Here is a 25725-nt window from a genome sequence, read left to right as displayed (position 1 = left end):
TTGGCACTAGTTCCCCAAAGTATAAAGCCTAACCGTTAGTTGCCATGCGGCCTAGGCCCACGCGCCGGGAAATTTTAGAGGTTCCCCTAGGCTTCATGACCCATCTACCGGCGGCTCACTAGGAGCTTTTATATTAGTATGCTGCGGAATGCTTAATTTGCAACTCTGGCTCATCAGCGACTAACGGGTAGTTGCCGGGCTCAGCGTTGAGTCAAACGCCCCAAGTGCAAGGTGGCTGCCGAACTACAAGGAGCCCTGGCAGGATGTACTGGCCAACATCAGGCATACACGCATCCCGGCGGGATAGTGCGGCGGGCGATATAAAGGTACATGTGCTTTGGGAGCAGATACAAATTACGCACCCCTCTCTCTACTAGGCACATACTAGTTATCTTACCGATTCATCTCTGTCATCTCTCACGACACGTGCAACTGCTTGCGCGAGGCAGAGTTCACAGGCTGTTCACGCCTGTTCACGACATGACTTCAGCACTGTCGTTAAATGCCACTGCAAATCCAAGGCCTGTAATATTTGCTACAATGGCAATGGCAAAATGCCCCATCTCTAGACGGAGCATTCTCAGCTGGGTAGCTAACGGCGTACTATGCAACTGGCAATTGACGGATTCGAAGATGTCTTTCTCATACCCGCTGACACTATCGGTACAGCAATGTGGTGAGATGCGAAAATCGGTGGATCTTATCAGCCTGTCTGGACCTGACGTCCGTGTGGTATCCTGTCTGCTCTGCCGCGTAAGGGATGGGCAGTCCGACGCCAGCAAAGGGCGCCTAAATGTCAAGTTACACCAAAAATAGCAACTAGCCAAGGCATAGAAAGGTGTCGAAATGCTTCGTCTCGGCCCTTGCCTCGAAACGGTGCGCAGTCACGCAGTAACGTCGTGTCACGTTTCGGCCGGATTGGTTGTTTGCCATGGAGACGACATTTGGAACCAATTTCCGAATCGCCTCCACCTGATGGCCTGTTTGTGCGGCTGCACCGGAACCAGAACCAGCCTCCTTTCAAATCAGCGATCGGGTTCAGAACTTACGCCTGCCTGCGTTGGCGAGCCGGTGCAGTAGGGCTGCAGCTGGAGGGCATAGTATCACAATTGATACTATGTCAAAGGGTCAAGGAATGAGCGCGGAGTGCAGACAACCAACCGACTGGAATTCCCCAGATAACCGCCATGGCGTCGGCTGCACTCGACCACATGCGACGCCAGCCAGGGATGAAGTGAATGCAGCAAGCCACCAAGTAACGCTAGCCGGCTGGCACGTCTTTGATACGGAGAACATGTCAACTATCATATTAGGGGCACAAAGATCATCTGAGGCAAAAACGCGGACATTTGCGCGATGGCGGATGCAGAGCGACAAGTCATCTGCAACAGAGCAAGTCCGAGCCGATATGCACGACGCCAACCTGAGACTGGCCTTCCCCGCACGAGATGAAGTAGTGATGAATGATGAGCAAGCAGAATACAACACACATGCAGATTGCCGCGTCTTCACCAGACCGACAAGTCAGAAAATAAGGGTCCCTTGCTCGTGTAACCCCGAGATACACGAACGAACATCGCTCGGTAACACATGCATTACGAAATGAAATAAATTCAATTCTGAGGCCAAGGAGACACAAAGGGGTTGCCCTATGCGTGTCCTACTGCCCAAGTCTTCTACGACACGACTGGAAATATTCAAGCTTTCTTTTCTTTTCTTTTCTTTTTTTTTTTTCGATTGTCGCGCGCGTGGCCGAGGTTTTGACCTACCATCTGGAAGTGCCCCGTTCAATATTTGGGGGAGGGGGGAACCCGTACTCTGCATATTGCATATCGGCTCGGAGCTGACCAAAGCCCAGGTTTTCGTCTCTTTGTCTCTTCCCTCCCGAGTGTCTGTGCCGTGTGACGCATTTTTGACAATTTAAACCTAGGTGAAAGCACTCGAGTCTCACACTAATGCTGCTGGATTGCGTCAGTGGCGCACCATTTGGCATCCCAGCAGCATCCCATCTAGGGAAGTGGACCCGGCACCGGCACGTGCCCTTTTTGGTGCGAATGTGCTGTCCAGGATTGTCGAGCCATGAAGTTCACGTTGATGCTACCAGTCGCTACTACGGAGTTGCATGATGCTAATTCGGAAATCTACCACTAAGCTGGAATTATGGATTCGAGCTTTCTCGAATCGAACTAGCACATTATGCATGTACATACCAGCGCTCTGTACAGTGACACTAGGCAAACCAGCCTCATGTGTCCCTTGAACTTAAATCCCGTCGATGCCTCGTGTATCATATTGAGGCTCTGTTTGCCACGCAAAACATTCTCCGGAGGCCACGATCCGCCTCGTCCGGCCGCGGCTTTCGTCACTGGCATGGCTTGACTCCGTTTTTCCGAGGCCCACGCGGGTGGCTGAAAATATCGAGCACGCACTGCATAGGCAGAGTGCCCAATGTTAATTTTCGTTTTCCCTTTGGGTGCCAAAATTCACATGCGGCCTTTGCATCCGAGATTTTTTTGAGTCTCGGCTAAGCGACTCCATTTCTCGGGACTAATCAACCCGACACCCGGCGGGAGTTTGGTCTTGCCGGCGTATCCTGCCCGGTTCGACAGCATGGACACGTGCGTCTTTGTAGATTTTGCGTGAGGTCGTCCTTGGTGCGGGCACTTGAACGGTTAGCTGCCAACGCCAACATATACAAAGCTGAACATGAGAAAGGAAAAGAGAGAAAAAGGACGGCACACTCAGCTCTTGTGGATGCCCAACGCGAGACACAACACCCCCAACCTCAAAGACGGTGTCTTTCCCGTCCTTTGTGCAAATACATCCCTCATCCCATTCCCCGTGACAGACAACCCGATTCAAAGGGTCTTCCATGACGTACAGGAGACAAAGGCACCACAGAAGAATGAATCCACATAAACGCCCTCTAATCCTTGGCCCACGACATACCTCCCAGCTCCTCCGTCTGCGGAAACGCCTGCCACATCATGTATGTACGAACTCAACCTTTTCCTTGGAAAGGCCGCGCAGCATTTGCCAGTATTTCTGAAGCGTGTCCTGGAGCAGGACGCTCACCATGCGCCATGGTGGTGAGGATGCCGTCAGAGTGGGGAGGGTGCGTTTTGTTCAACGCCTAGGGGGGGGCTTATTTTACATATTTTGCATATTGTGCTTATTGTGCTTTTTCTGCCAGTCAGTTGTGATAATGGTATTTCCGTGCCACTTGTTGAATTCAATGAGGCATCGTGGCGAGAGGCGGAACTAGTAACTGGGATCTTAACATTAGAGGCCCGGCTCTTTGAGACCACGAATCAGGTTGGGTGAATTATCATCCTGACGCGAGGCATTCTTCGATTGCCCATGTGCAAGTTATCGCCCGGGCAGCACTCTCACCGGCAGAGGTTTTCGTGGAGAAAATTGACTGAAGCAAGGCAATATCTTCCTTTGAATAATTACCCGTGCTATCCATCTTCCCATCTCTGGGCGAGGAGGCCGCGCTCTGGTACGACGGGGCAATCGCTGAGTGCACGGTCTCGAGGAGCTCCTGGACAACGCTCTCTGTCACGACTACAGGGCCATCGTCGCCTTGATGGCGGACAGAGTGATGTCTGCAAACGACTGCAACGCATGAGTGACTGCAACGCATGGGTTTATACACGCACATTGTGTGCACGTGTCAAAAAGATGGCGCGCACATACACATACAGCAGGCCAAAGAGAGGGCACGACGTACATCTTGTCCATTTGTAGATGTAAATCATTCTGGTCGCCCAGATTATTCTTGAACTCCTGCAACACCGTCCAAAAGGTGTTGGAGTCGGGGGCGATGCAGGTGCCCTTCGGCGGGGCCGTACGCGTCTTCATAGACATATAAGTCCATGTTGCCCTTACTTTCTGTCCCCGGCAATGGGATGACGGAGTGAGTTGGACGGCAAAGCGAAAAAGTAAGGACATGAAGAGAATGATATACGCGGGAAACTATATGCATAGTCGTTCCTTTCCACGCCACTCCTTGCAAAAGTCGTGGTTTTGGGGCAGCCGAGTAAGCCTTAAAAGCCTGCGTCGCTGGATTTATCAGGGCATAAAAAGGTATTATTGCACACCGATCCTAGCTATACTATATAAGCAAAATAAACCCTACCCTCGAAGAGATTAGCAACGCATGCAGCGACACAATGATACCCAACGCCGAACCAATCCAACGCTTACCGAGTTCTGCTTCGGTATGATAGAACAACGTACACTCTTTGGAAAATGGGTCATAAAACGCCCCCCTCGTTGAGACAACCCCCATCAATCAAGAAGTAGCACTCTCAAAGTCATGGACAGGACGCTCCTCTTGTCTCGGACCAAGTCCCAACTTTTGCTTCTGAATCCTCGGAAACACGCCCATAACAACAAAGACGCTGGCCACGAGGACTGTCCAAAAGTTGACGCCCAACACCGAGCGCACATAGTCCGTCTCGGTGGCAGCCACGACCGTGGCCAAAAGCATCAGCAGGATAAAGTACCCGACGTATCGGTGGTACTTGTACAGCGACTTGGCCCTCTCCTCGCCCCCGTACAGCCGCGGCGTAGCCCACATGGTGAGGCCGACAATGTACTGCCCGGCGAGCACGAGGAGCGTGAACACGGCCAGGTAGGCATGTACAGAGTGAAAGTGCGGGCCGTTGCTGCGGAACTTGTTGACCTCGATAATGGTGACGCCCGTGACAGTGGCCGCAAAGGCGAACAGATTGAGTGCGGCGTGGATGTACTGGCCCACACGCTTCTGGTGAGGCGTTTCGCTGGAGATGGGCTGCTGGACGAGGACGGACTGCGTGAGCGTGAAGACGGCCGCCGACATGGCAATAGGGTGGCCGGAGAAGAAGATGATCGGGCTGCCGAACATGTGTGCCCAGATGTCGGCGCAGAGGATGACGATGCCGAGCTGGGCGAGGGTGCCGGTTCCTGTTGATGCGGTTAGTTTGGGGATTGTGACGGGGATCGCAGGTTTGAAATGTGTAATTTTTTTTTTCATTCAAAAATGCTGTGGACTTCTGGATTTCTTGTGGGATAAAGTAGTAATGGAAGATGGCCTTACCAATCACAAAGGTCCTCATGATGCTCGCTCCCGTAGGCAAGACTGCATCCCCGGGTTTTCCAAGCAGCGGTTCCGTCTCAGACGCGACGATGGGTTCGCGTGCTGGTGGCTGCTCGGGGAGACCTGTTGCGCTCGCCATTCTATTTAATGATTTTTTTTTTCTTTCTTTTTGTTTCTTGGGTTTGTGCCGAGAGTTTCGTGCTTTGCTCAGCGTGGGCGCTGGTGCAAACCTTGCTGGAGGACTGGTCTGTATTGAAGCTAGTCTGGAGCGTGTGTGGCTAATCTAAATCTCTGGCGGCAACAGATGGGAGGTTGTTGCTGCGCTGGGGGAGGGTTTTGAGGAGAACACGCCAGCGGTCTGCGATTGATGAAGATATCGTGGATGAGTGATGGCTGGATGGATGGACTGGAAGATATGTTTGGGAGCTGCCGGTTTTTGGGGCTGCTTCGAGATTCCCCGTGGCCACACAGATTGATGGTTGACGACATGAGGTCGACAGGGGCGGTGATTCTGTCTTACAGTTTGAGGAGGCAAGGGAGCTTACATTTTGTCGGTACATGACTGGCTCGATTTCCGTGTGGTAGGACGGGAGGCTACTGCGAGAGCCCCGCCCCCGCCATTGATTGGTAGGTGGTGGAATGGATTCACAATCTATGCGGGCGATCACGTCAGGCATAAAGCTTGTGCAACATTTGGCACAGTGCAGAACTTGGATAACGTAACTTAGTACCTCGGTAGGTAACTCCGCGGACAGGCTGGATGCTGAATCTGCCCTCTCTTCCCGATCCATCTAGGCACGCGGGTAGCAGAAACACCAGACACGCACCACTCACTTACATGGGCAGAGTGTCCGGTATATCCGCCATTCCCTTGCTAGGTGCCTCACTAGTATACTCTTTGCTCCTCTCGCTTCTGCCATTCAGAGGCCCTGAGGATGGCAGTCAACATCCCCGCTCCGGGCTCGAGCTGGCCCTCGAATACTGGGTCGAGTATGATTTGATGGCAAGTAATTATGCCCAAGTATTATCTGGCACGTCTTGACAGACCAGTACAAGGTCCTCTGCGAACAGAATTCAAAAGCCATACCCAGCCTCTATCATCTCTTTGCTATCCTGTGGGCCACCGTTCGAGCCACCTTTTCCACTACCAAGTCTGGAGCAACCCCGGGCTCGGCGGCCGTCAGCCTCGGATGCTTATCCGGTCCCGGCACCCATCACGAACGGCTCCGGGATCCGATCCAGGGTAGCTCCAAGTACCCCCAGGACGAGGAGGACGAGGACGCCATCTTTGATTTTTGCTGCTCCCTTACGCGGGTGCCGGCGAACTTGACGTAACTGAGGTGGATGAGGAGCTCGTGGGCCCGACCAAGATGCGCCCTGATGCATATCCAACTTGTCATAGTCCCCGATCGTAGTGTGAAGCGCGCCGCCTGGAGGTATCGATTACGAGGGCGGACATGTGGTGACTGTTCTGCATGTTCCAAAGCTGCGGAGCACTTACCTTTGCCTTTGGTTGAAATGAAAGGAGGTGAGATAGAGACAACTGATGAGAAATCGATAAAGTAAGGCAAGCTGAGTGTGGTATTCACTTTGTAGGTGCCGCCTCTGTTGGGCTGTCCATTAACTCTCTCCGGTCTTTTCTGATAGCCATGTTGCCAGTTTTATTTGACATTGGTCAGTATCCAGTCCGTTCATTTGCTCAGTGCTATTGACGAAATGAGGTCGGTATGAATGATGGTCGAAATCCATACTTGAGGCGTAGCTCACGTGTCCTAAACTCGATGCATGGATTGGGGAGACGGTCCGACGAGGAAGATACCACACCGCACAGATCGGACGGGCACATTAAAAAACGCTAATAGTTACATGTCGGCCTTTTTAGGCGAGCGTGATTATGTGCATGCGGTATCAGTGCATTGGCTACGGAGGCTGAGATGGTGGCACTGGCAGGCCTGCATTGCGAGGGTTGTGCTGCTTTGGCTTTGTCTCCTTGAGCTCGGGCGGCGCACGGACCAACTTTCAGGCGAGCCAAGCCAGCTAAATGACGACGTGCCGCAACATCACCTTTCAACTCAACGCATCCGTCGTCCCAACACATCACACGACGACAGCTCGCGAAACGGCCTCCCTGACACGGGAGAGCTCATGACGACTCCCAGCCTACCAGCCAGTTTTCTTTTCCCCTCTCCACCTCTACAGTGCTGCGCCGTCTGACTGTCATCAACGGCAGCCCAAGTTCCATGAGCTGCCAAGTGTGGTCTTGCCCCTCCTTCCGCCATGGACTCGGAGCACCTGAGCAATAATGGCGAACTCAAGCCGCGAGTTATACCCGCCGACCTTCCGACGTCCCTGGATGACCGGAGACATGCTCCGCTAGAAGACTACATCCCCGAGACCGAGATGTACGATGGCTGGCAAGGTGAGTAGTCTAGGACACAAGGCAAGCCGCAATGAGGGCCGGCGCGCCGTGCAGTCAATGTCTGACACTCTTTCAAGGCCAATCACAGTTTCTCACAACGCCGGCGTTGGCGAAACCATTAAATTTCGGGAACCTGTCCCTGAATGACGACGGCGACCATGAGCGAGATATTTCCAAACCTCCCAAGGATAGTGACACGCGACTCATGGAGATGTTGCAAGCCCAAGCGGCAGCTCATCAGGCCGGTCACGGACTCGAGGATGAACAGACTATTCTTAATGACGACAAGTTCTCCGAATCTGAAAAGAAGGACATGCTACAAAAGGCAATGACCATGGCAGCTAGCAATGGCGACGTGGGCAAAGTCAAGAGGCTGCTTGGTGGAAACGGTCAGTCCTTGATCGATGTCAACGCCGCCGACGAGGATGGGACACCTCCTTTGATTTACGCGAGTTGCTTTGTGAGTAGAGGTTTTCTTTTGTGGGGTCTAAATGATGACGATGATGATGATGGCCTAATACCTGAATAGGGACACGAAAGCGTCGTCAAGGCCCTCATCGACGCTGGAGCCGACGTCAATAGGCAGGACCGGAATCAGTGGAGCGCTCTCATGTGGGCCATGACGAACCGACACAAGGGAATCGCAAAACTACTCCTGGATAATGGTGCATCGTCTGACCAGAAGACGTCCTCTGGCCGAACAGCCTTTGACTTTGTCCCACCGGACAGCGACATGTCCTTTTATCTGTACGACAACGGCTACAACATCGGAAACGCCGGAATTGGCGATGACTTTTACAACCCGGGCTTCTCGCAGGACCGGTTCGAAGAGGAAATGGCGGAGAATGAGTTGCGCAGGAGGCTTATGATGGACAGTGCTAGAGACTTGGAGGTCGATTTGGGCAATGTGGGAATCGACGACCAGCCCGAGGTACGTATAATCCTGGAAAGTCGTTAGACGCGTGTGTTCCCCTGTGCTGACGTTGCGGCTAGCCGGCCGACGAGTTTGAGGAGGAACAGCAAGAGTTTGACTGGAGCCGCTGCTTGCACGACCAAATGTTTGTCTTTCAAGAACACGAGCTCGACCGGATACTCGACATCATCATCACCAAAATGACACCCCAGCGCTCGCCGACACAAAAGCCCGTGCCGGCCAACATGATATTCCTCAGCGCAAGATACGCGCACTACCATGCCAGCCCCGAGTTGCTGGAGAAGCTGCTCGTCACGGCAATGGACCTGATTAATGACGTGGTCGAGAGGTGTCAGTGGGACATGACGATACTGGCGTTCTGGATCTCAAATGCCACGCTGTTGCTGCACTACCTGAAAAAGGATGCGGGCCTTGTTGAGGCGACGGCCGAGTTTCAAGCGCACCTCGCCGAGCTCATCAATGAGATTTTTATCCTCATTGTCCGCGACGCCGAAAGACGCCTCGACAAGGTTTTGGATGCCGCCATGCTCGACCACGAAACGATCCCGGGCTTTGAGGACATTACTTTTCAAAATGAATGGAAGCTCTTCAAGCGGAAACAAACAGTCAAGGAGGAGCCCTTGGAAAAGAGATTCAGGCCGCCCTCGCCCAAGCAGCGCGCAAAGCCAGCGCCTCGAAACGTCACCTCGCTTCTTTCCTCGACTCTCTTCGTGCTGGACCTCTACGACATCCACTCGGTCATCACGGCACAGATTATTTCGCAACTACTGTACTGGCTTGGCGCAGAGCTGTTCAACAGAATAATGTCCAACCGAAAGTACCTAGCACGGACCAAGGCCATGCAAATTCGCATGAACGTATCCATCCTCGAGGATTGGGCACGAACGAATAATCGACAGGCTGAGCACTACGAAGGCGGTGACACGAGGGCCTCTGGGGAGACGGTCATGGATGCCGCTCGGCGTTTTCTCGCCCCCGTCATCCAGCTACTCCAGTGGCTCCAGTGCTTCTCATCGCTTGACGCAGACGACCTGGAAGCCCTCGTTGGCACCCTTCAACAGCTGAAACGGCTCACACCACAACAGCTCATACACGCAGCTACCCATTACCGGCCAGAAGTCGGAGAAAAGGGACTCCCCAAAAGCGCAATGAAGTATCTGGTGGCGATTCAAAAGGAAGCTGCACTCAAGCGGGACAGGCGCCGCAGCCGGGCGGCATCACCGCTGCCCAAATCGGGCCAAGATGCCAGCAGCAGCCCCACGACACCCGTCAAGGGCAGATCAAACAGCGGCAATCTGCTCGACACCCCCGGAAGCGCGGCAAGTCCGCGCAACCCCGACGCCAACGACGCGTCAGACGAGGAGGAAGACGCACCCGAGCACTTGCTCATGGACCCTGCGCTGATGCTGCCGTTTACGCTGCCATCCGTCACAGACATGCTCGTTTCGTACGGCGCAGGATTCGGCGGGGTCAACCGGGAGCGGGAGAGAAAATATATCCCCTCGGTTCCCGCCGAGTTTTTGGAGAAGCTTGAAGTCAGCGGCGTGCGGAAGGAACCAATGTTTGAGGAGAAGGACTGGGAGAATGAAGAGGTGTAGGGTGGCTGATGGGGTATAGGAAGTAAGTAAGAGAACTAAAAATAAATTAGGCAAGGGCAGAAACGTCCCGGCATATTCAAGACATTTAAATGGCATACGTCAACGCTGGCGGCCATCAAGACATCGGTACATTCATATCGTATAGCCTCGCAACATTCATAGCGGAGCACGAGTGACGCGGGTGATTCATTCGTATTGCGGGATGAAGTTGAATGTCAATGGCATCAAGTGCATTGTTGTGGCTTCTAACTAGGGGATCGAGACAATCTCCTGCTGAATGCGTTTGTCCACCCCGTGATTATGCACGTTTCCATGTTGAAAAATTGATGGTCCGTTCTTTATTGGCCTCTCCGCGCCCCGGGGGGGGGGGGGGGGGGGGGGGGCGGCGCCACTCGTCGTGTTGGGGAAGCAGAAACAGGATGACGGCAGTTACTAGTTGCTGCCCGATATGCTGATGTGGCTGTATCAGCTATCTACATACACACACACAATAAAACTTGGACCTTCAATACACCTTTGCCTACGAACCTAGATGACAGGCCAAGATATTCTAATAAAGAACTGTGTGTGAAGATGCATTAGCTATTAGCTGTGCTATATCTGTCTGCGACGTCTCACTTTGGTCCTGGTATATGCTTGAACTCGAGGTCCGATAGTAGACAATTAGTTCGAGAGAGCTATTTGATGAACATCCGTCTCGACTTATCTTCTCAATGCTCGTCCCATGCGCGTCATGAATTGGCTCGGCTGTCAGCACACGGCACGTGTTTGCTGCATTTGCGAGCCGGGCTTCAACACCATCATTGCGTGCATGCAGCTCATCAACCCCGACACCTTCGGACAAGCACCAAGCTACCAGAATATGCCATTACTCCAGATGCCCGTCGTACGGCCATGGAAAATGGATACACCAAAATCAACCAGCTTCATGTCATCCTCATCTGTATAGCTCGACAGGGCTGGCAATGACCGTCGGGCTTCCTTGACGCTGGAGGCAATTTCGCCGTGGATCTCCTCTATGGGCCCTTCCTCCGACTTCCGAGCCTGAAGTACAAGCAACAGTCTAAATTTTGTCCTCAGGATGTCTTCATCCCGCCAGGCCATTGTGACGCAACTGTTTGTGAGAATTTCTTTCAAAAGAGCCCTACAGTACATCGTAAGATGAGAGAATATTCCTTTGTGGGCGGGTATTGAAAGGAATAATTAGTCAAATGAGAAGGCAACAACTTACTCGGCTTTTTCCAAGTTTCCGATGTTCTGATAGCATACGGCGAGACAGTACTGACTTGCCAAGGTCAAGTGATGACTACTGCCGTGAAGAGTCAGACGTTTTTCAAAAGTCTCTTGGTGCAGCCCAAGGGCTTCCTGAATGTCGCCGGTGGTAAACAAGGCCGTCGCCACAAGGAACTTAGTTTGTAGATGAAGGGGAGAATTCACGCCGACGGCTTCAGCGATGAGGGTCACGGAGCGGTCGGCGAGCCTCCGAACCTCAGTTCCTCTTTGAGCAACAGCAAGTGGGAGCAGCTGAAAGGAATGTACATGTCCAAACCGAGAAGTGAGGGTTTGCTCGTTGCCCGCGAGCTTGTAGAACTCGAGTGCCGAGTCGAACCATGGCTTTGCATCTTGGACCCGATTCAGCTGAGATAGGCCGACGCCCATGTCGTTATACGTTCGTCCGAAGTTGACAAAGTCCAGTTGGGTCCACTGGTCACGGGGAACCGTTCCCTTCTGCTTCTTGCGAATAGAGAGCGCGCGCTCGTTAATGGATAGCGCCTTGTGCCTCCCTTCAATGCCTAGGTACTGGATCAGAACCTGCATGGGCCCTAGAACATCGCCTAGGACAGGATAAACCTCGTCGGGCTGGGATGCCAGGAGCGCTGTGCATATTGAGTCGGCCGTTTCGAGCAGACTGAGTGCTTCAGCCTGGATCGCGTTGTTTACGCCATAATAGCCCACGTCACTCAGCACCTTGGCAAACAAAAGTCTCTTTTCCATTGGAGGGTCAGACTGGGTGAAGACTGCGTGAATGCTCATGACCTGGATCATGTACCGGGCGCTTCGTTGATACTGGCTCGTGTCCCCCCGTGTGATGATATTCGCCACTGGAAAAGCTTTGCGCGCAATGCAAACGACCTCATCAAACACACTCTGTCTTTTTGGGAGGTCCGCATCAAGCTCTTGCAGAATGGCACGCTGCAGGGCTCGGTGTGTCTTGAGATAGTGGCCGACAGGCAAGGTGTACCGATCAACAAGATGCCGCTCGAGGAGGGGCTCGATCGCCGCATCAAATCTGAGAGGCGTTCTGTTAGTAGGGTAGCACTTATGTATGTGTGAATCCGGCTGTGAAAGAGGGAATACCTGTCGCTGTCCCAGTATCTCCAGCCGCCCGCAGTGTCTGCCGCGGATTTGGAGCCCACAAACATCTCGATGGGAACCTGGTCAGGGTCGAGAAAGGCAAGGAATTCCAGCAACTTCCTCGAGTCTCTGGAAAGTCGGCGGAAAGCCAAATCCCAGACGGTATTCAGAGTCATTTCATAGTCGCCATGCTGGAGAAGATTGCTGGTATTCCAGATCTGACTTGACTTGATGCGGTTGTTCAGGCTGCTGCAGATTTGATCGAGGGGACACTGCGACCTCGCGACATAGCCAGCAAAATGAGCAATGGCCAAAGGTAAACCGCCGAGGGATGTTGAGAGCTCCTGGGCGGCTTTCTTCTCGGATCCGCCTCGGTTCAAGAAGCTCTGAATGAGAGCACTACCCTCGTCCGAAGTCATTGCTTCCAAATGGATCTCTGACTTGGTACAGTGGGATAGCTGGGGGTTCTGTGTCGTTATGATGATGGCGCCGCGGTTTCCGGCAGGCAAGAACTTCCGTATGGTAGATGATGCCTCGGCGTTGTCAAAGACTAACAGCCAGGGGCTTACTTTGCGAAATATGAGCGATGGAGATCACATGTTCAATTTGAAAGGTTGCTAGGACTCACTCGTTGTCTGGAGCCAGTTCAAGACAGCTTGGACCTTCTTGTCCGGGCTTGCTGCCGTCTCAACAAGGCGGAGCTCAGCGACGACTTCCAGGAAGGACTCAAGGAGCGATGCGTTTGTCTGCGCTCGCACCCAGAAGATGTGGGTGTAGCAATGCCTGTACCGATATGTGTACTCTAGTGTCGTCTCGGTCTTTCCCATGCCTCCAATGGCATGGATGACGCACGAGCAGCGAGTTCGGAGAGACACATTATCTCCTTGAAAACTGGGGCTGAGTTCGGAATGAAGAAGTGCTAAGATGGCCGTCCGGCCTGTGAATCTGTGATTTCGGGGGATGCGGACATTTGTCACAGGATCCACGTGGAGATTGGAAGAGGACGAGATCGAGTCAATCTTGGCAAGAACCTCGGCGTGTCTTCTAAACTGCTCTTGCACATCTGCCAGGCGTGCCTCCTTTTCGAACTCGGTACTTGCGGATTTGAGCCAATCTTTCGTCCGCTCGAATTCCGCGCCAAGTCTCGACCACTTGACCCGTAACATTGCGTCTGGAGGGACAGAGTGTCAGTGAATTGGGAGAGATGGAACACGCCGTGGGCCCTTGCGTACAACATGTGCTCGACTGTAGAACTTCGATGGTTCTTAAGCAGAAATCGACGAAGCCATCGTACACCTCTCGCAAGGCCCGGTGGAGCTGCGGTGTGTGAAAAATCTCAGCGTAAGCTTGGAATCGTGGCAATTCCTTGGAAAGTTCCAAGAGCATCTGATTTGTCTGATCGAAGAGGTTCGAGAACTGGAGTACACCCTGTAGAGATGATGATTAGGGTTGGGGTTGTTGACACAAGGTGCGTTCGTGCAACCTACTTGGAAGATCAACGTCAGGCTTCCCCAGATCAGAGACGTGAGCATGCCAGACGTAGTCATTGTGCTCACGGTGGTGACAAAAGGTTCTATGGCCAAGAAAGTTCTCCTCAGTCGAGGGACGAACTGGGATAACCCGTTCGAATTGTACTCGGCGGTAAAATCCTGCAGGAATGTTTCGGGTGCCGACACATCGTAAAACTCGACGTCGAGGGTTATTGGCCGTTGCCGAGCCTGCAAAAGTTTGTCTTGAAGTGCTCGTTGCCAGAGATCCTGCTGATAGTTGGCTCCTTCGTCCGCCAACAAATCTGTTGCTTTGTAGATGGGTTTCTCAGCCACCAGCCGACCCTTGTCGTCCGCCTCTGGGCTCGTTTCGCCAGCCAAGCCAGCACAGCACGCTAACAGGCAGCGGATATAGTCCATCGTGAAACGGCGAAGAAAAAAATCTCCCATGCGATGCCCCCCGGGGGGAAATAACCGAAGAGCCGAACATGAGGGAGGGGGTCTTGAATAGCTCGACGCAGGGAGAGCGCAGAGCCTCAAGCTTCACGGGAGGACTGGGGGCGGGAATAATGTAACCAGACCTGCTCCACCTGAGGATCAGCTACAAGTCGTCACGCGACCTTGGATGCTGCCGTGGCGGCTGAGATTCACCAGACAGCATGCACAGCCCCTGTCGCGATATGAGCCTAATGCGGGAGCTCCCGGGGCGGCAGGAATAGCTTTCCCGCTCGTAGTATTACTGGCACTGGGCCTTCACACCCCGCTCTATCCCTGATGGTTCGCCTGCAACCTACTCCGTACTTAAGTAGTAACTTAGTAGGGACGTTCGAGATTCCGATTCTCAGCCCAAATCGGGGCCACTAGGCTGCGGAACCTTCCTGACAATCTTGGAGAGCTTCGGTGTTTACGGATTTGCATTCATGAAACAAAAGAGGATCAACAGGGTGTTATGCAACAATGGCCCTTCTCCATTTTGAGTGTGTTAGGGTGCAGCTTTTGTTGTATCTACTCTAGAGTACCCCTGTCGAGTGTGTCTACCTGAAAACGCCGCCATTAATGTACTTGGGACGAGTTGTAACGCCTTGAATATTATGCATCATATATCATATGTCATATATCATAATAAATAAGTGACTATGCATGTACCTACTTGACTCTGAGTTCTCATTGGATATTATCCCCGCAAGAACTTCGCCTGCACCCTCAACAAACCCACGTAGTTAGTTGGGGATTGTCTCGTGTAAATACCAAATTGGTCCATCACACAGTGCAATACAAAACGAGCTTTCTTGTTCTGCGCCCCTTTGTTGGATAAAATACCGTGTGGGGAAGCGCGCAAAACAGCCCAGCAGGTGAGGAAATATCCGGGTTTTCCAGTCGATTTTTGCGGGTTGAAGACGTGATGTCTGTAGTTGGCAGAATTGGGAAGACCAAGCATTCCCGTTCGCTTGTGAGGAATGCCCGCCTGGCTCTTCATCGTCCAAGTCTCGTTGAACAGCATCACTACCATGTAAGTGGAGAAACCAAGTCTAGATATATGCACGGCTCTTACAGGCCAGAGTCTATATCTCAAGGATCCATTGCATCAAGCAGATAAGAATCTGTTGGCTCTCATAGATGATGTAAGAGTGACCTTCAAATACTGCCTTGCACCCGTTATCAACCACCCAGGCACTAACAAGAGAACCAGGCGAAGCTTAGGGAGAGACGAACCATAAATCTCATGCCGTCCGTCAACTATGTTGCACGAAGTGTTCTAGATGCTTTGGGAACCATCATGCAAAGTAAGTGGCTCATGTGGTAGTATCAACACAGGCTCACGAGGAAAGGTCCGAATTCCGAAGGTCGTGTCGGGAAGAGGTACTATCCTGGGACAAAATACGTCGATCAGAGTGAGATGTTGTGTCACCAACGAGCGCTTGGAGTATTCAGCCTCAGTGATTCGGATTGGGCTGTCAATGTCCAATGGGAGCTCCTTCACCCTCGGCCAAGATCCTTTGCCTCGTTGTTTGGTCACGATTAATATATTAACCTCTGATCCAGCCCATTCCCACCAACTTGCACGACTCCAGGCTTGTTCGGCCATCCTCCACACCCACGACCGTCTCCTCGACCTAGATTCGCCGCATGCGAGCAAGTACTTCACGGCAGTAAACCCCGACAAACGTTTCAACGTATCCTCCGCCTCTGGCGAAGCACTGCGAGAGATCATTGAATTAGTCCGGCCGCGTGTTTTGGTGGCCAATGCGAACCGGCTGACGAACAACCCAATAATTAGCAAAATCTGTCGCGCCGCCGGCATCCACATCATAGCCGACATGACTGAAACTGCGGGCCTAGTTGCCAGCGGTCTAGCTCCTCGCCCTTTTGAGCATGCGGACATCGTGGTGGCCGGAACACAGGGATCACTTCGAGGCCCCAGCGGAGCCCTGATATTTTCTCGCAAGGGCTCGGTAGTCATGCCGCCTGGCTCCAAAAATGCCCAAGAATGGTGCAGCCTCGGGGAAGCTGTGCATCAATCTGTGTTTCCTGGACACCAGGGGGGCCCTCACAATCATGCAATCACGGCCATGGCGGTGGCCTTGGGGCAGGCAGCAACGCCATCTTTCAAGAAATACCAGGAGACGGTGTTGAAAAATGCCCAAGCTCTTGCCGACAGGCTCTGTGATTTCGGCTACCGTCTTGATCTCACAGTGCCAGCCTCCCATCGAATCATGATGGACCTTGGGTCAGTTGACGCTAGGCAGGTGAACCGGGTCCTGGACGCTATTGGAATCGTCACAGGTCCTGTATCTGATAATCGGCTTCATTTTGGCACTTTAGCCATGTCCTCTCGCGGCTTGCTTCCTCAAGATTTTCGCTTGGTTGCTGAGATCATCCATGAGAGTGTGGTGATGGTCCAGGACACGAACAATGGAAGATCGAGATCAGGCTCGGCTTTGGAAACTGTGAATTTGAACAATTGCATCATGGACGGTCCAAATATCCTTAAGATAAGGCGAAAGGTGAGAAACATGACGGAACAGTTTGCGGTGGTAGTAGGCTAGTGCATACCGAGGTACATATGAACCCCAAACGCAACGCCCAAGTTGATACTGTCTACGCGATCAAAACAGCGGCATAATGCCGTCTCATCGACTCGCGAAAGCTTCACATTCACTGCGGCCATGGACTCTATGGATGATACATCTGAAAGCGCACTCAGTCACGTGGTACGCCTAATCCCACGCCGCAGCAGCATGTTTCGGTTGGAAGCTGCTTAGCATATTCGATGGCATCTTGAACGTATGATTCCAATTTGGTAGTTCATAGTGGCATTTTGATATGAAGGGATAGAAAATGTGTCAGACTGGCGGTAATGCGGTGTGTGCGAAGCTAGAAGTGCGGTTTGGCACTACAACCCGACACATTAGTGACTCCCCTGGTACACGGCTCTTGAAACATTTCAAAAATGCCGGACAGAATCATCAACGTAGCCGCCGTAGTTCGAGTCCCAGTCCCTCGGGATTATATCGGACATAATACCTGGAGTTCTGACCATATGCCATTCGGCACAGCCATTTGGCATTCTAGTCATGGCGAACTACGGTGTTCTTACCCATACTGAGCCCCTCTTCCGCCCACGCAGCGCCGTCGTCCCAAGCCGGGATAACGTATGGGAGCTGCTCGGGCATTTGGTCAGGCCAGGTGCTTGCAATCACCTTCATCACCTCTTCGAAGAAGATTTTGTATGCCTCTGGTGTGAAGTGCAACCCTTCACAATGGGAATTAGCTGAGTTGTGACCCGCCAGCAGTATCAGGTATGGCCTACCGTCGTGTATTAGGGCTCTAATAGCGTCATTCTCAGGCAAGCACTGAGAACCGTAGAGGGGATCACCGGTTTGCCAACCGGCCTTGGACATGAAGGCAGTCCAGAGATCAACGCAGCCTACTTTCATCTCCTTGGCAATCTCCCTAGATGCATCGGCGTACTGCTTCGTGACCACGTTGGAGCGGTTCAGCTTCAAGTAGCCTTGGCTCTTGACGCGGTGATCGAGACGTCTCTCCTCGATTGGCGGCGGGGTCACCAGCAGCAGCCGGGGATGGTGAGCCTCAAGGGCTGGGTGAGTGAGGAGCTTGACCAGGTTCTTCTTGTACTGGTCCAGTGGCACATGCTGTCCATTTTCAGCGTCCGGGAAGCAGGCGTCGTTGGATCCAAAAAGAATAGCCTGGGCACCTCCTTTGTTAGCGACACTGCGTTACTAGAACATGATTAGCAAGACATACCATGAACCGGACTCTGGTTTGTTGGGGATCTGGCATGATCTTGGGCAACACCCTTAAACCTTGCTCGGAGTTGAAGCCGCTGGAAACGTGATTAGTCGTGACGGCTGCCATGAACTGGAAGAGGAAAAAATTACCTGAATCCTCTGTTTACAACGTCGAGGCGTCTGATGTAGGCTGCGCAAAGTGTCAGCGCCAGGCGTAGTCACGCCGCCGTATTTCCCCCTTAAAGCGGCATGCTACAGGGTCCAACCTTGTTGCAGGGCTGGTGCGAGAGCGAAGCCGCGCTTCTGCGTACTAGCCTGCTCCATGATAGATGCTCCATATAGGATGAATTGATCATAGAGCGACGGCTGGAATTGGGGTGATGTATGAGTGAGCTACAGGTCTTCAACGGGGGGCATTTGAGGCATACCGAGAGCCACCTGGTTGTTGCATGGAAAGAGCGGGGTGCGGGAATCGAAGGCAGAGGATGGCAGCTCTGTCGCCCTTGTCGGAAAAGTCGTGGGAACATTGCTGGATATAGCTTTAGCCGTGTACGGAGTAGAGTGGTATTTGGAGTACGTGTGGAGAATTTGACGGAACGCGGAGAACAGAATTAGGGTGCCAAGGTGAGCAATTTGGGATTCCTTGGCGAGAGTCGCGTCTCGGCATCGGGCCGACCCTCATCCGCTGGCAGCATGGCGGCAGGTCAGTTAAGTTCCGCGGCGTCATGGACCCCTATTGGCTGGATGCCCCTGAGGACGAAGTGTAGGGCAGGGATAGTGCAACTGGGCGTGGCCAGGCCACGGTATTTGTGAATTATACCCCCCCTTTACTGTGCGACAGCAACATACCAGACTCCAATCCAATTTACCCAGCGCTTCTTCCAAGACCTCGGAGGCTGAGCCGCGAGGCCCTATCTCGAGAGGCGGCTTTTCTACGTCTTCCGCTGGTAGGTTTTCGACAATCGCACAGTGCAAGGGTCTGCTATCCACCGACCCGATCGTCCAGCCTTGCATGTTATACATGGTTTTGCGGTGACCGAAGTTGGCGCATTCGTTCGGAGTTTTGGGCATGGCAGTAGCCAAAATAGTCAACCCATGGTTTTGTCTGGTCAGAATTCTCTCGCGGCCTCGCCGGAGCCACCCTCCAGCCCCCCCCCCAAAAAAAAATAGAAATAGCACAGGAGCGACTGCAGGGTGTCGAGCAGCCACCGTCGTCTAGGAGGGCGGGCGTTCTAACTAATAGGGCGACCCAAAATCCGAGACCTAGCAGCGATGCCAACCCTTTCTGATCGGTAAGTTGTAACGAGGGTCCTTTTATACAACCTCTTCTGGACAAGAATGCGGACGCACTTAGATACAATAAGACCGGAACTCACATCGAGTGGGACTCAACATGTATTATATCAGCGTACTGGCGCCTGGCGCAGACACTTGGCGTGGATATGGTGAGCCAAGTCGAGGATGACAGGAAACGGGACAGAGGTCGCCTGGGCCGCTCTCACGTCAAGAGTGCATTGAAATGCAAAGGTATTTATGGACGCTCACTACATGGTAGTAGTAAAAAGAAGTATATAAATATTTCCAGACTCTTTCCATTTATAGCCTCTTGGCTTGGAGACAAGCAGTCCACAGGGAAAAGACGTTGGCGGTTCAAATACAGGCCCGCTCCATCACTGCGTGACCAGACTCATTTCGTGGTGTGCTATTTCATACATCTCATCTCACTCTGGTTTGCGGCGCTGGGAGCAGATTGAACCATCACGTCGTCACCAGAAGTCATGGCTAACATGTCCATTCTACGTATCGCGGCAATTTAGACTAGGATGGTACAAGACGATCCAAAGATGATGACAAAGTCAACCGACGATATATTGTCCACCATGTTTACGCATCCCTCCTTCATCTTCCACATATGAGCCTCCACATTCTTCATCGCTGTCATCTTCGCAGTTTGCCGCCGTACCCCTCAAACCTCACCCAATTCTCCCTCAGAGCTTCAGTAGCCTTGTCTAGGTTGATACCAAGCGCCTGCTCAATGTACCGCGCCAACTGGGTATTATCCGCGTGAGGGCCCAAGTACGCCTTCATCTGCGTGTACGACTTGTCGGCACCAGTGAAGCCGTACAGAGGGACGTCGACGGCCGAATGGCCATCCGTTGCCCATTTGACGCCGACTGATTTCGCAAAGTCACTTCTGATGGCAGCTCCCATGTCGGAGACACCGTCCCGTTTGAGAATACCCAGGTACTTCTTAACATCCTTTTCAGAAGCACTTAAAAGTCCGTACTGAGGAAGAATAACGTCCTTCAAGTACGTTGCTCTATCCGGGCCCCGGTACAAGCTAAAGGCCCTCTCAAGGTATTCCGACGTATGGTTGGCTCTCTGCAACATGGCAGGGTTGTAGCCGCTGGCGAGGGTCAGGCCGCCAGTTTCGTGGTCCGCCGCCGACAGGAGCTGGGTGTCGGGGTTTTCAGCGACGTATTTCTTCAGGAAAGACATGACTTGGTAGTACATGGCGATGTCGTGGACATGGGCGGCGACGTCGTTGGCGTGGCCTGCGTGGTCGATTCGCGAGGCTTCAATCATAATAAAGAAGCCCTTTTGGCCGCTCTTGGTAGCATCGGCCAGCGACTTGATAGCGACTTGTGTCATTTGCAGAAGAGACGGCTCTTTCTCATTGTCACGATCCAGCTCATATGCCATGTGGCTGTCGGCAAAGAGGCCCAAGAACGGCACGGGGACTTTTCCCAGGTCGCGCGAAAACACTTCCAGCCCTCCCTTATCCGAGGCGTAGGAGAAGCCCTGGCCCTTGGCCCATGTAATCAGGTCAGCGTAATCGGTGCCGTTCCCCCCCATCCTCTGTGTTTGATAGTGGCGACGACCGCCGCCCATGATGAGGTCTACGACCGATCCTAGGGGGTGCTTTTGCCCAATTTGGTGGCTGGCAATCTCGTCCTCCAGACGTCTGTCCATGACGTGTGCGCAATAGCCAGCGGGAGTGGCGTCGGTGACGCGCGACGTGACGACGAGGCCGGTCTTGAAGCCCTCGAGGTGTGCTGCTTCGAGGATCGAGGCCACCGGTTTGACATCGCTATCGATGCCAATCCCTGCAATAAGCTTAGCGAAACCCCTCCCTTTTTCACTGCCCGTTGCGAGCACCATGTAGTTGACTTGGTCGACTGACCTGTATTATGCGTCTTGTGGCCAGTCGCAAAAGCAGTAGCCGAGGCTGCTGAATCCGTAACAAAGTGATCAAACGACTGGGTGCGCACGCTGCCAATCATCTTCATCCAGTGTGAGAATCTTTTTCACCCTTTCTTCCGTTCACAATCTTCAAAGGAGGTGCGCTTACGATGCGATCGAGTTCAGTCTCTGCCGACTTGGGCCGCAGTTCCGTCCCATTCTTGTTGACGATATTGATATAATCGCGCCAGAGGGTTTGCGACGCAGGTCCAAATCCATCAGGGACGACATAAATAAAATTTCGGGCCCTTTGAACCTTTACCACAGACGCGGCGTTGGTCAGGGTGCTCACCAGGAGCGTAAGGAGTGCGCTCAAGAGCATGCCGATGTGACCAATTGAAGGGGTAGCGGTCATCGCGTCTGGATTTTTCCTACTTGAAGTCAAAGTCGAACAAGAGGAATGTCCTGAATGAGCCAAGGAACAACAAGTTTTTATACAAATTGAATGCATACGACAACGACCCTACCATTGTAAATTAGCCTTTGCACTTCGCATTTTAATGCATACCTCCATGGTACATGTGTCATTAATGAGCTCTAGGCCAAACTCTCCCAGCAGGTTCCTGACGCATTTTATAGGAATCGTCCCAGTCGAGAACACTGTACGCTGGCGGCGATTGTAATCTTATCCATGTTTGACACCAAAAGTGCCAGGGCCTATCTATCTCAAAGCCCGGCATAAACCAGATACTAACCGCACTTACTAGTAGCCCACTTGATTTATTAGCTGAGTATAATGTTCACCCTAGGGTGTCGGGTGACGTAAGTACCGTGTCTGTAAAAGATTTCTTGGTTTTGCCAAAATTTTTCATTGTAGTTGTGGTCATCTAGTTTGTATGCGCGCATCTTCCATTCGTCGTTCAGGGTGGCTCGCTTCTGTTTTGCGTACCTTCTAGCATATCGAAGTTTTCTGTGAGAATGGAAAACTCGACTGTTTGACATTTCCACGATGTCTGTCATCAAACCAGAGAGAGGTGCGAAGACTCTCGACGCGCGGCTTGCCTGCCACCACAAAGTCTCAAATACACCCAAAGCAAACAGCGAAGCCGAAGCCATCACTCATTCATGCTTCCTTAGCAAAGCATACCATGCGCCGGTCCCTGCCCCCATCCACGGGTCCAAATTTCTAAGTTCTTCCAAAAACGCCTCCTCCTTCGTCCCATCTTCATGCAACTAGATCACATTAGCGTGTCCGAGCAGTACAATACAATGTACACGCTTCACACCTCAGTGCTTTCCCAGCCCAAATAGTACACACCCAGACGTCGCTCCTCGTGCGGGATTTTGTTCTCTGGCAACCCGCACGAAAGACCAACTGCATCGTTGGTATTAGACGCATAGGCCCAGTCACCACCCATAAATCCGGTCAATTGGTATGCGTCAGTATACGTCTTATGCATAGACTTTTGTAGCGCCTCGTCTGCCAGCGGTGCATTGTCAGATGGTCTAATCATAGCCTACGCGGAGTTAGCGGGTGGTCTGGTCAGGGCCGGCACTTTCTTTCTCTTGGCTACACACAAACTCGCAGATACGTGACTCTAGGGAATTCGTGGCGTCGGACAGCTGAGATTCGCTAAACTCGCACATCGAGGACGTGGCGTCGCCGTCCTAGAGGGCCATCGGGCGATTTGCGAGCAATGGGCATTGCTGGGCCAGTCGATCGCCGGGCCAGTCACTCGTCATCATCACGGGAGAATTTATCTATTCATTTGTAGCACATACCCACTACCCAAAAAACTTCATGCCTCTTCCTCGGGAGCGGAGAGAAGCTCGTAGAAATAGTGTAGCCAAAGTAGTGACGCACGGCACCGGCTTTGGCAGCTGCTCGTCTGAGGTCTGTAAATTCTGGGCTTGATATGACTTGGGGCTTGCGGAGGGTGAATCGGAAAATTTCCGAGAGCATCTTGCTGGTATTTCCCACTGAAGCCGTTACTAGATTTCTAAGCATTAAACGATATTGTTAGATTGTGTTTGTGATTTGAAGCAAATGCGAGTGAAAGAAGTAGATGAGCGTGAAGGAGTACCGGAGTGGGTCTGGATTCTGGGCTTTGGACAACACGCTGTGCACCAAAGCGAAATAAATAGCTGCATTCTTAATTCGAAATAGTCTTGAGATAATCTGTCTACTAGTAAAAGCACCCAATAAACTATTTCCCCTATAACTAAAATGCCTTGTACTATGATAGTTGGCAATTATCAGTACACTACGAATAAGTACTACAGCCTACTAGTAATAACACTATTTCTTATAAGGCTAGTATTTGAAGATGCAACTATAATGTAACTTTAAGGGTAAGCTTTTTTTGTGCAATTTGCAATCTTTGATATAGTAGCGCTTTGCCTAAATTAGCTAATATGCCCACTATGGACTCTGGTACCGAACTTTGATGCTCCACCATCAAACCTCATCATCGCATTGTCCGACATTCGCTCAATTTTACTTTACATCCATCGTCAAATCGATGGAAACCATTCACAAAACAAGCGCTTCCAGAAAAGACATCCAACCAACAGACGAGGCACCCGCAAGCTCGTACCCGCAGACTCTCCATTCGAAGCCTTGCCCCCGTCTCCGGCGCCACTTCCCGCAGTGCCGTTTGAAGAAACAACACGCTTCTCCAGAGCGTTCTGAAGCGGCGTGTGCGCCCTGATGTATGCGACGAGTACCTGGTCCAGCGACTCGAGGGTGATAAACTCCGTAGCGGGCTTCAGGAGGTTATCGCCGCCGCCGGCAACAAAATCGACCGTGACAACATTGTAATCGGTCTTGTCGTCCAGCGACTTGGCGCCTATGGTAGCGTTGACCAGCCTGGATCCGGCATCCTTGCCCTCGTTATACTCGATGACGATGTTGCTAGAGACCTGGAACCAGGAAGATGTTTTCTTTTGATTGAACTGGCTGACGCGGGAGACGCAGCCTTCGAGAATCTTGCGCAGATCAGCACCAGAGTACTTCAGTTGGGTGACAGCGTTGCCGAATGGGAACGAGGTGATGACTTGTCCGCGGGTAATGTTTCCCTGGTCAATGGTCGCCCGAATGCCGCCGGCGTTGATAATGGCGAAATCGGGCTTGTCGTCGGTGCCGTTGGTCTGGTTCTGGCGATATTCGAGCATTGCATCGGCCATGACTTGCCCCAGCAGACAATCGCCCTTTTGGCATGTCGTCTGGTCCAAGACGTTCTTTGTGCTCCCGATAACTTCAGCAGCGTACTTCTCAAAGGGGCCTCTCCAGGAGGTGATGCTTTTTTGGAGTTTCTTTTCCAGAGAGGTGGTATTGTCCATGTGTATAGGTGCTCCGTGATAGGATAGAGCCCTGCCGTTATCATCAAAGGTCATCTCGATTGAGCCCAGGTACTCGCCCCATCGATAGGAGGTGACGACGAAGACTTCATTGCCGCCCTTGTCCTTAATAATGGTGGGATATTTGCCCTCGGCCTTGTCCATGTCGCCCAGCAATGTGTGGCTGTGGCCGCCAATGATGAGCGAGAGGCCCTCCGTTTGCTGTGCCAGCTTCTGGTCTACCTCGTAGCCGAGATGAGTGAGTGCCACTATGCGCTTGATCTTGGTTGTGTTGCGAATCTCATAAATGGCCTTTTGAATCTCGGGTATTGGGTCAAGAAAGGTAGTTCCCTTGCCAACATTGGCAATGTTGGGCGTGGTCTCGGTCGTGGCACCAATAACAGCGAGATCGTGCTTCTCGAAGATGTGGTAGTTCTTGATGGTCTCGTTCAAGTCCTTGACGGTACTCTTGACGTTGCAGGAGACGACGGGGAAGGTCAGGTTCCTCAAGAACTTGCCGAGACTCTCGTCGCCTCCGTCCCATTCGTGGTTGCCGAGGGTCATGGCATCGAATTTCAGGTCGTTGATGGTCTCAGCAATCTTCTCCCCGCCATAGAAGGTGTAGAACAGGGTGCCTTGGAATTCATCGCCTGCGTTCAGCCAAAGATGGTCAGGGTTCTGTTTCCGCAGCTCATCGACCTTGGTCTTGATGCGGGCGTAGCCTCCGAAGCAGCCTTTAGTGGCATCTGTGCAGTCCGCGCCGGCTTTGGTGTACTGGTCCAGATGGGCATGGACGTCGTTGACGTGAAAGAATGCTAGCAGCTCGAAGTTAGTCGAGCCGTCTCGCGTTAATACATACATGAACGTATCGATGTTCCGGGCAGCGGAGAGATCATACCGAGATTATAATTGCCGTTTGGGAGCAAGCCACGCTTCGAGAAGCGACTGCTGTAAAGAACGTCGTCGGCGAGGGCAACAGAGCCAGTTGCCAATACAGCCAGCGCCGAAGCGATCTTCATGGTTCGTAGGGTCCTACTTCACAATGCCAGAGATGAACTGCGTGTTGGTTCTTCGATA

General features: G+C 52.4%; 13 protein-coding genes across 19 annotated transcripts; 5 read left to right on the top strand and 8 right to left on the bottom strand.

The window, feature by feature from the left end:
• Nucleotides 1–1117: 1117 nt before the first annotated feature.
• Nucleotides 1118–1606, top strand: J3458_021854 (uncharacterized protein; the record flags this gene model as incomplete). The annotated part of the gene is made up of 1 exon (XM_066122791.1): nt 1118–1606. One exon carries the CDS (start codon nt 1118–1120, stop codon nt 1604–1606), a length of 489 nt encoding a protein of 162 aa, XP_065972011.1.
• An 886-nt stretch (nt 1607–2492) lies between these two features.
• Nucleotides 2493–3864, bottom strand: J3458_021853 (uncharacterized protein; the record flags this gene model as incomplete). Its single annotated transcript, XM_066122790.1, has 2 exons — nt 2493–3608; nt 3734–3864. The coding sequence occupies 2 exons, from the start codon at nt 3862–3864 to the stop codon at nt 3329–3331; spliced, it is 411 nt and encodes a 136-aa protein (XP_065972010.1). The 3' UTR covers nt 2493–3328.
• J3458_021852 (uncharacterized protein) lies at nt 3822–5619 on the bottom strand. The gene is made up of 3 exons (XM_007813743.2): nt 5084–5619; nt 4243–4950; nt 3822–4137 (listed from the first exon to the last, which is right to left on the bottom strand). Exons 1-2 carry the CDS (start codon nt 5220–5222, stop codon nt 4298–4300), a joined length of 792 nt encoding a protein of 263 aa, XP_007811934.1. The 5' UTR covers nt 5223–5619; the 3' UTR covers nt 3822–4137; nt 4243–4297.
• Nucleotides 5620–5921: 302 nt separating this feature from the next.
• J3458_021851 (uncharacterized protein) lies at nt 5922–6418 on the top strand (the record flags this gene model as incomplete). The annotated part of the gene is made up of 2 exons (XM_066122789.1): nt 5922–6086; nt 6140–6418. 2 exons carry the CDS (start codon nt 5922–5924, stop codon nt 6416–6418), a joined length of 444 nt encoding a protein of 147 aa, XP_065972009.1.
• A 671-nt stretch (nt 6419–7089) lies between these two features.
• Nucleotides 7090–10263, top strand: J3458_021850 (uncharacterized protein). Of its 3 annotated transcripts, XM_007813742.2 has the most exons (4): nt 7090–7502; nt 7580–7962; nt 8032–8433; nt 8496–10263. In XM_007813742.2, the coding sequence occupies exons 1-4, from the start codon at nt 7361–7363 to the stop codon at nt 10032–10034; spliced, it is 2466 nt and encodes an 821-aa protein (XP_007811933.2). In that variant the 5' UTR covers nt 7090–7360; the 3' UTR covers nt 10035–10263. The 3 variants fall into 3 exon arrangements, with proteins under 3 accessions (XP_007811933.2, XP_065972008.1, XP_065972007.1); XM_066122788.1 differs by having other exon boundaries at nt 7580–8433; XM_066122787.1 differs by having other exon boundaries at nt 7090–7962.
• Nucleotides 10264–10415: 152 nt separating this feature from the next.
• Nucleotides 10416–14398, bottom strand: J3458_021849 (uncharacterized protein). 3 transcript variants are annotated; one of them, XM_066122784.1, is made up of 5 exons: nt 13877–14398; nt 13622–13817; nt 12393–13560; nt 11266–12324; nt 10416–11178 (listed from the first exon to the last, which is right to left on the bottom strand). In XM_066122784.1, the coding sequence occupies exons 3-5, from the start codon at nt 12806–12808 to the stop codon at nt 10887–10889; spliced, it is 1767 nt and encodes a 588-aa protein (XP_065972004.1). In that variant the 5' UTR covers nt 12809–13560; nt 13622–13817; nt 13877–14398; the 3' UTR covers nt 10416–10886. The 3 variants fall into 3 exon arrangements, with proteins under 3 accessions (XP_065972004.1, XP_065972006.1, XP_065972005.1); XM_066122785.1 differs by having other exon boundaries at nt 10418–11178; nt 12393–12957; nt 13018–13817; XM_066122786.1 differs by having other exon boundaries at nt 10416–12324.
• Nucleotides 14399–15050: 652 nt separating this feature from the next.
• J3458_021848 (uncharacterized protein) lies at nt 15051–15386 on the bottom strand (the record flags this gene model as incomplete). Its single annotated transcript, XM_066122783.1, has 1 exon — nt 15051–15386. One exon carries the CDS (start codon nt 15384–15386, stop codon nt 15051–15053), a length of 336 nt encoding a protein of 111 aa, XP_065972003.1.
• A 448-nt stretch (nt 15387–15834) lies between these two features.
• J3458_021847 (uncharacterized protein) lies at nt 15835–16923 on the top strand (the record flags this gene model as incomplete). Its single annotated transcript, XM_007813740.2, has 1 exon — nt 15835–16923. The coding sequence occupies one exon, from the start codon at nt 15835–15837 to the stop codon at nt 16921–16923; it is 1089 nt and encodes a 362-aa protein (XP_007811931.2).
• IAH1_2 (isoamyl acetate-hydrolyzing esterase) lies at nt 16563–18717 on the bottom strand. 2 transcript variants are annotated; one of them, XM_066122782.1, is made up of 6 exons: nt 18555–18717; nt 18393–18492; nt 18277–18316; nt 18143–18221; nt 17688–18084; nt 16563–17630 (listed from the first exon to the last, which is right to left on the bottom strand). In XM_066122782.1, the coding sequence occupies exons 1-6, from the start codon at nt 18651–18653 to the stop codon at nt 17446–17448; spliced, it is 900 nt and encodes a 299-aa protein (XP_065972002.1). In that variant the 5' UTR covers nt 18654–18717; the 3' UTR covers nt 16563–17445. The 2 variants fall into 2 exon arrangements, with proteins under 2 accessions (XP_065972002.1, XP_065972001.1); XM_066122781.1 differs by having other exon boundaries at nt 17138–17630; nt 18393–18717.
• An 851-nt stretch (nt 18718–19568) lies between these two features.
• Nucleotides 19569–19880, top strand: J3458_021845 (uncharacterized protein; the record flags this gene model as incomplete). The annotated part of the gene is made up of 1 exon (XM_066122780.1): nt 19569–19880. The coding sequence occupies one exon, from the start codon at nt 19569–19571 to the stop codon at nt 19878–19880; it is 312 nt and encodes a 103-aa protein (XP_065972000.1).
• A 48-nt stretch (nt 19881–19928) lies between these two features.
• J3458_021844 (uncharacterized protein) lies at nt 19929–21724 on the bottom strand (the record flags this gene model as incomplete). The annotated part of the gene is made up of 3 exons (XM_007813738.2): nt 19929–21233; nt 21311–21410; nt 21479–21724. 3 exons carry the CDS (start codon nt 21722–21724, stop codon nt 20065–20067), a joined length of 1515 nt encoding a protein of 504 aa, XP_007811929.1. The 3' UTR covers nt 19929–20064.
• A 378-nt stretch (nt 21725–22102) lies between these two features.
• Nucleotides 22103–22956, bottom strand: J3458_021843 (uncharacterized protein; the record flags this gene model as incomplete). 2 transcript variants are annotated; one of them, XM_066122778.1, is made up of 3 exons in its annotated part: nt 22103–22542; nt 22596–22826; nt 22888–22956. In XM_066122778.1, 3 exons carry the CDS (start codon nt 22954–22956, stop codon nt 22429–22431), a joined length of 414 nt encoding a protein of 137 aa, XP_065971998.1. In that variant the 3' UTR covers nt 22103–22428. The 2 variants fall into 2 exon arrangements, with proteins under 2 accessions (XP_065971998.1, XP_065971999.1); XM_066122779.1 differs by having other exon boundaries at nt 22103–22826.
• Nucleotides 22957–23708: 752 nt separating this feature from the next.
• Nucleotides 23709–25667, bottom strand: J3458_021842 (uncharacterized protein; the record flags this gene model as incomplete). The annotated part of the gene is made up of 2 exons (XM_066122777.1): nt 23709–25463; nt 25547–25667. The coding sequence occupies 2 exons, from the start codon at nt 25665–25667 to the stop codon at nt 23824–23826; spliced, it is 1761 nt and encodes a 586-aa protein (XP_065971997.1). The 3' UTR covers nt 23709–23823.
• Nucleotides 25668–25725: the final 58 nt, after the last annotated feature.

Source organism: Metarhizium acridum (genome assembly GCF_019434415.1).
Source record: "Metarhizium acridum strain ARSEF 324 chromosome Unknown scaffold_587, whole genome shotgun sequence".
Lineage (NCBI taxonomy): Eukaryota > Fungi > Ascomycota > Sordariomycetes > Hypocreales > Clavicipitaceae > Metarhizium > Metarhizium acridum.
This window is presented reverse-complemented; position numbering and strand designations above follow the sequence as displayed.

What these genes read in the sequence shown, in the direction of transcription:
- J3458_021852 (XM_007813743.2), bottom strand. Translation starts at nt 5,222, where the DNA reads ATGGCGAGCGCAACAGGTCTCCCCGAGCAGCCACCAGCACGCGAACCC. An exon ending in CATGAGGACCTTTGTGATTG is followed by an intron (nt 4,951 to 5,083) that starts GTAAGGCCATCT and finishes CCGCATCAACAG; the next exon opens with GAACCGGCACCCTCGCCCAG.
- J3458_021850 (XM_007813742.2), top strand. Translation starts at nt 7,361, where the DNA reads ATGGACTCGGAGCACCTGAGCAATAATGGCGAACTCAAGCCGCGAGTT. An exon ending in TGATTTACGCGAGTTGCTTT is followed by an intron (nt 7,963 to 8,031) that starts GTGAGTAGAGGT and finishes ATACCTGAATAG; the next exon opens with GGACACGAAAGCGTCGTCAA. An exon ending in GAATCGACGACCAGCCCGAG is followed by an intron (nt 8,434 to 8,495) that starts GTACGTATAATC and finishes CGTTGCGGCTAG; the next exon opens with CCGGCCGACGAGTTTGAGGA.
- J3458_021849 (XM_066122785.1), bottom strand. Translation starts at nt 13,555, where the DNA reads ATGTTACGGGTCAAGTGGTCGAGACTTGGCGCGGAATTCGAGCGGACG. An exon ending in GAACTGGCTCCAGACAACGA is followed by an intron (nt 12,958 to 13,017) that starts GTGAGTCCTAGC and finishes TATTTCGCAAAG; the next exon opens with TAAGCCCCTGGCTGTTAGTC. An exon ending in AGATACTGGGACAGCGACAG is followed by an intron (nt 12,325 to 12,392) that starts GTATTCCCTCTT and finishes AACGCCTCTCAG; the next exon opens with ATTTGATGCGGCGATCGAGC.
- IAH1_2 (XM_066122782.1), bottom strand. Translation starts at nt 18,653, where the DNA reads ATGTTCCCACGACTTTTCCGACAAGGGCGACAGAGCTGCCATCCTCTG. An exon ending in CAACAACCAGGTGGCTCTCG is followed by an intron (nt 18,493 to 18,554) that starts GTATGCCTCAAA and finishes CCCCAATTCCAG; the next exon opens with CCGTCGCTCTATGATCAATT. An exon ending in TAGAGCCCTAATACACGACG is followed by an intron (nt 17,631 to 17,687) that starts GTAGGCCATACC and finishes CCCATTGTGAAG; the next exon opens with GGTTGCACTTCACACCAGAG.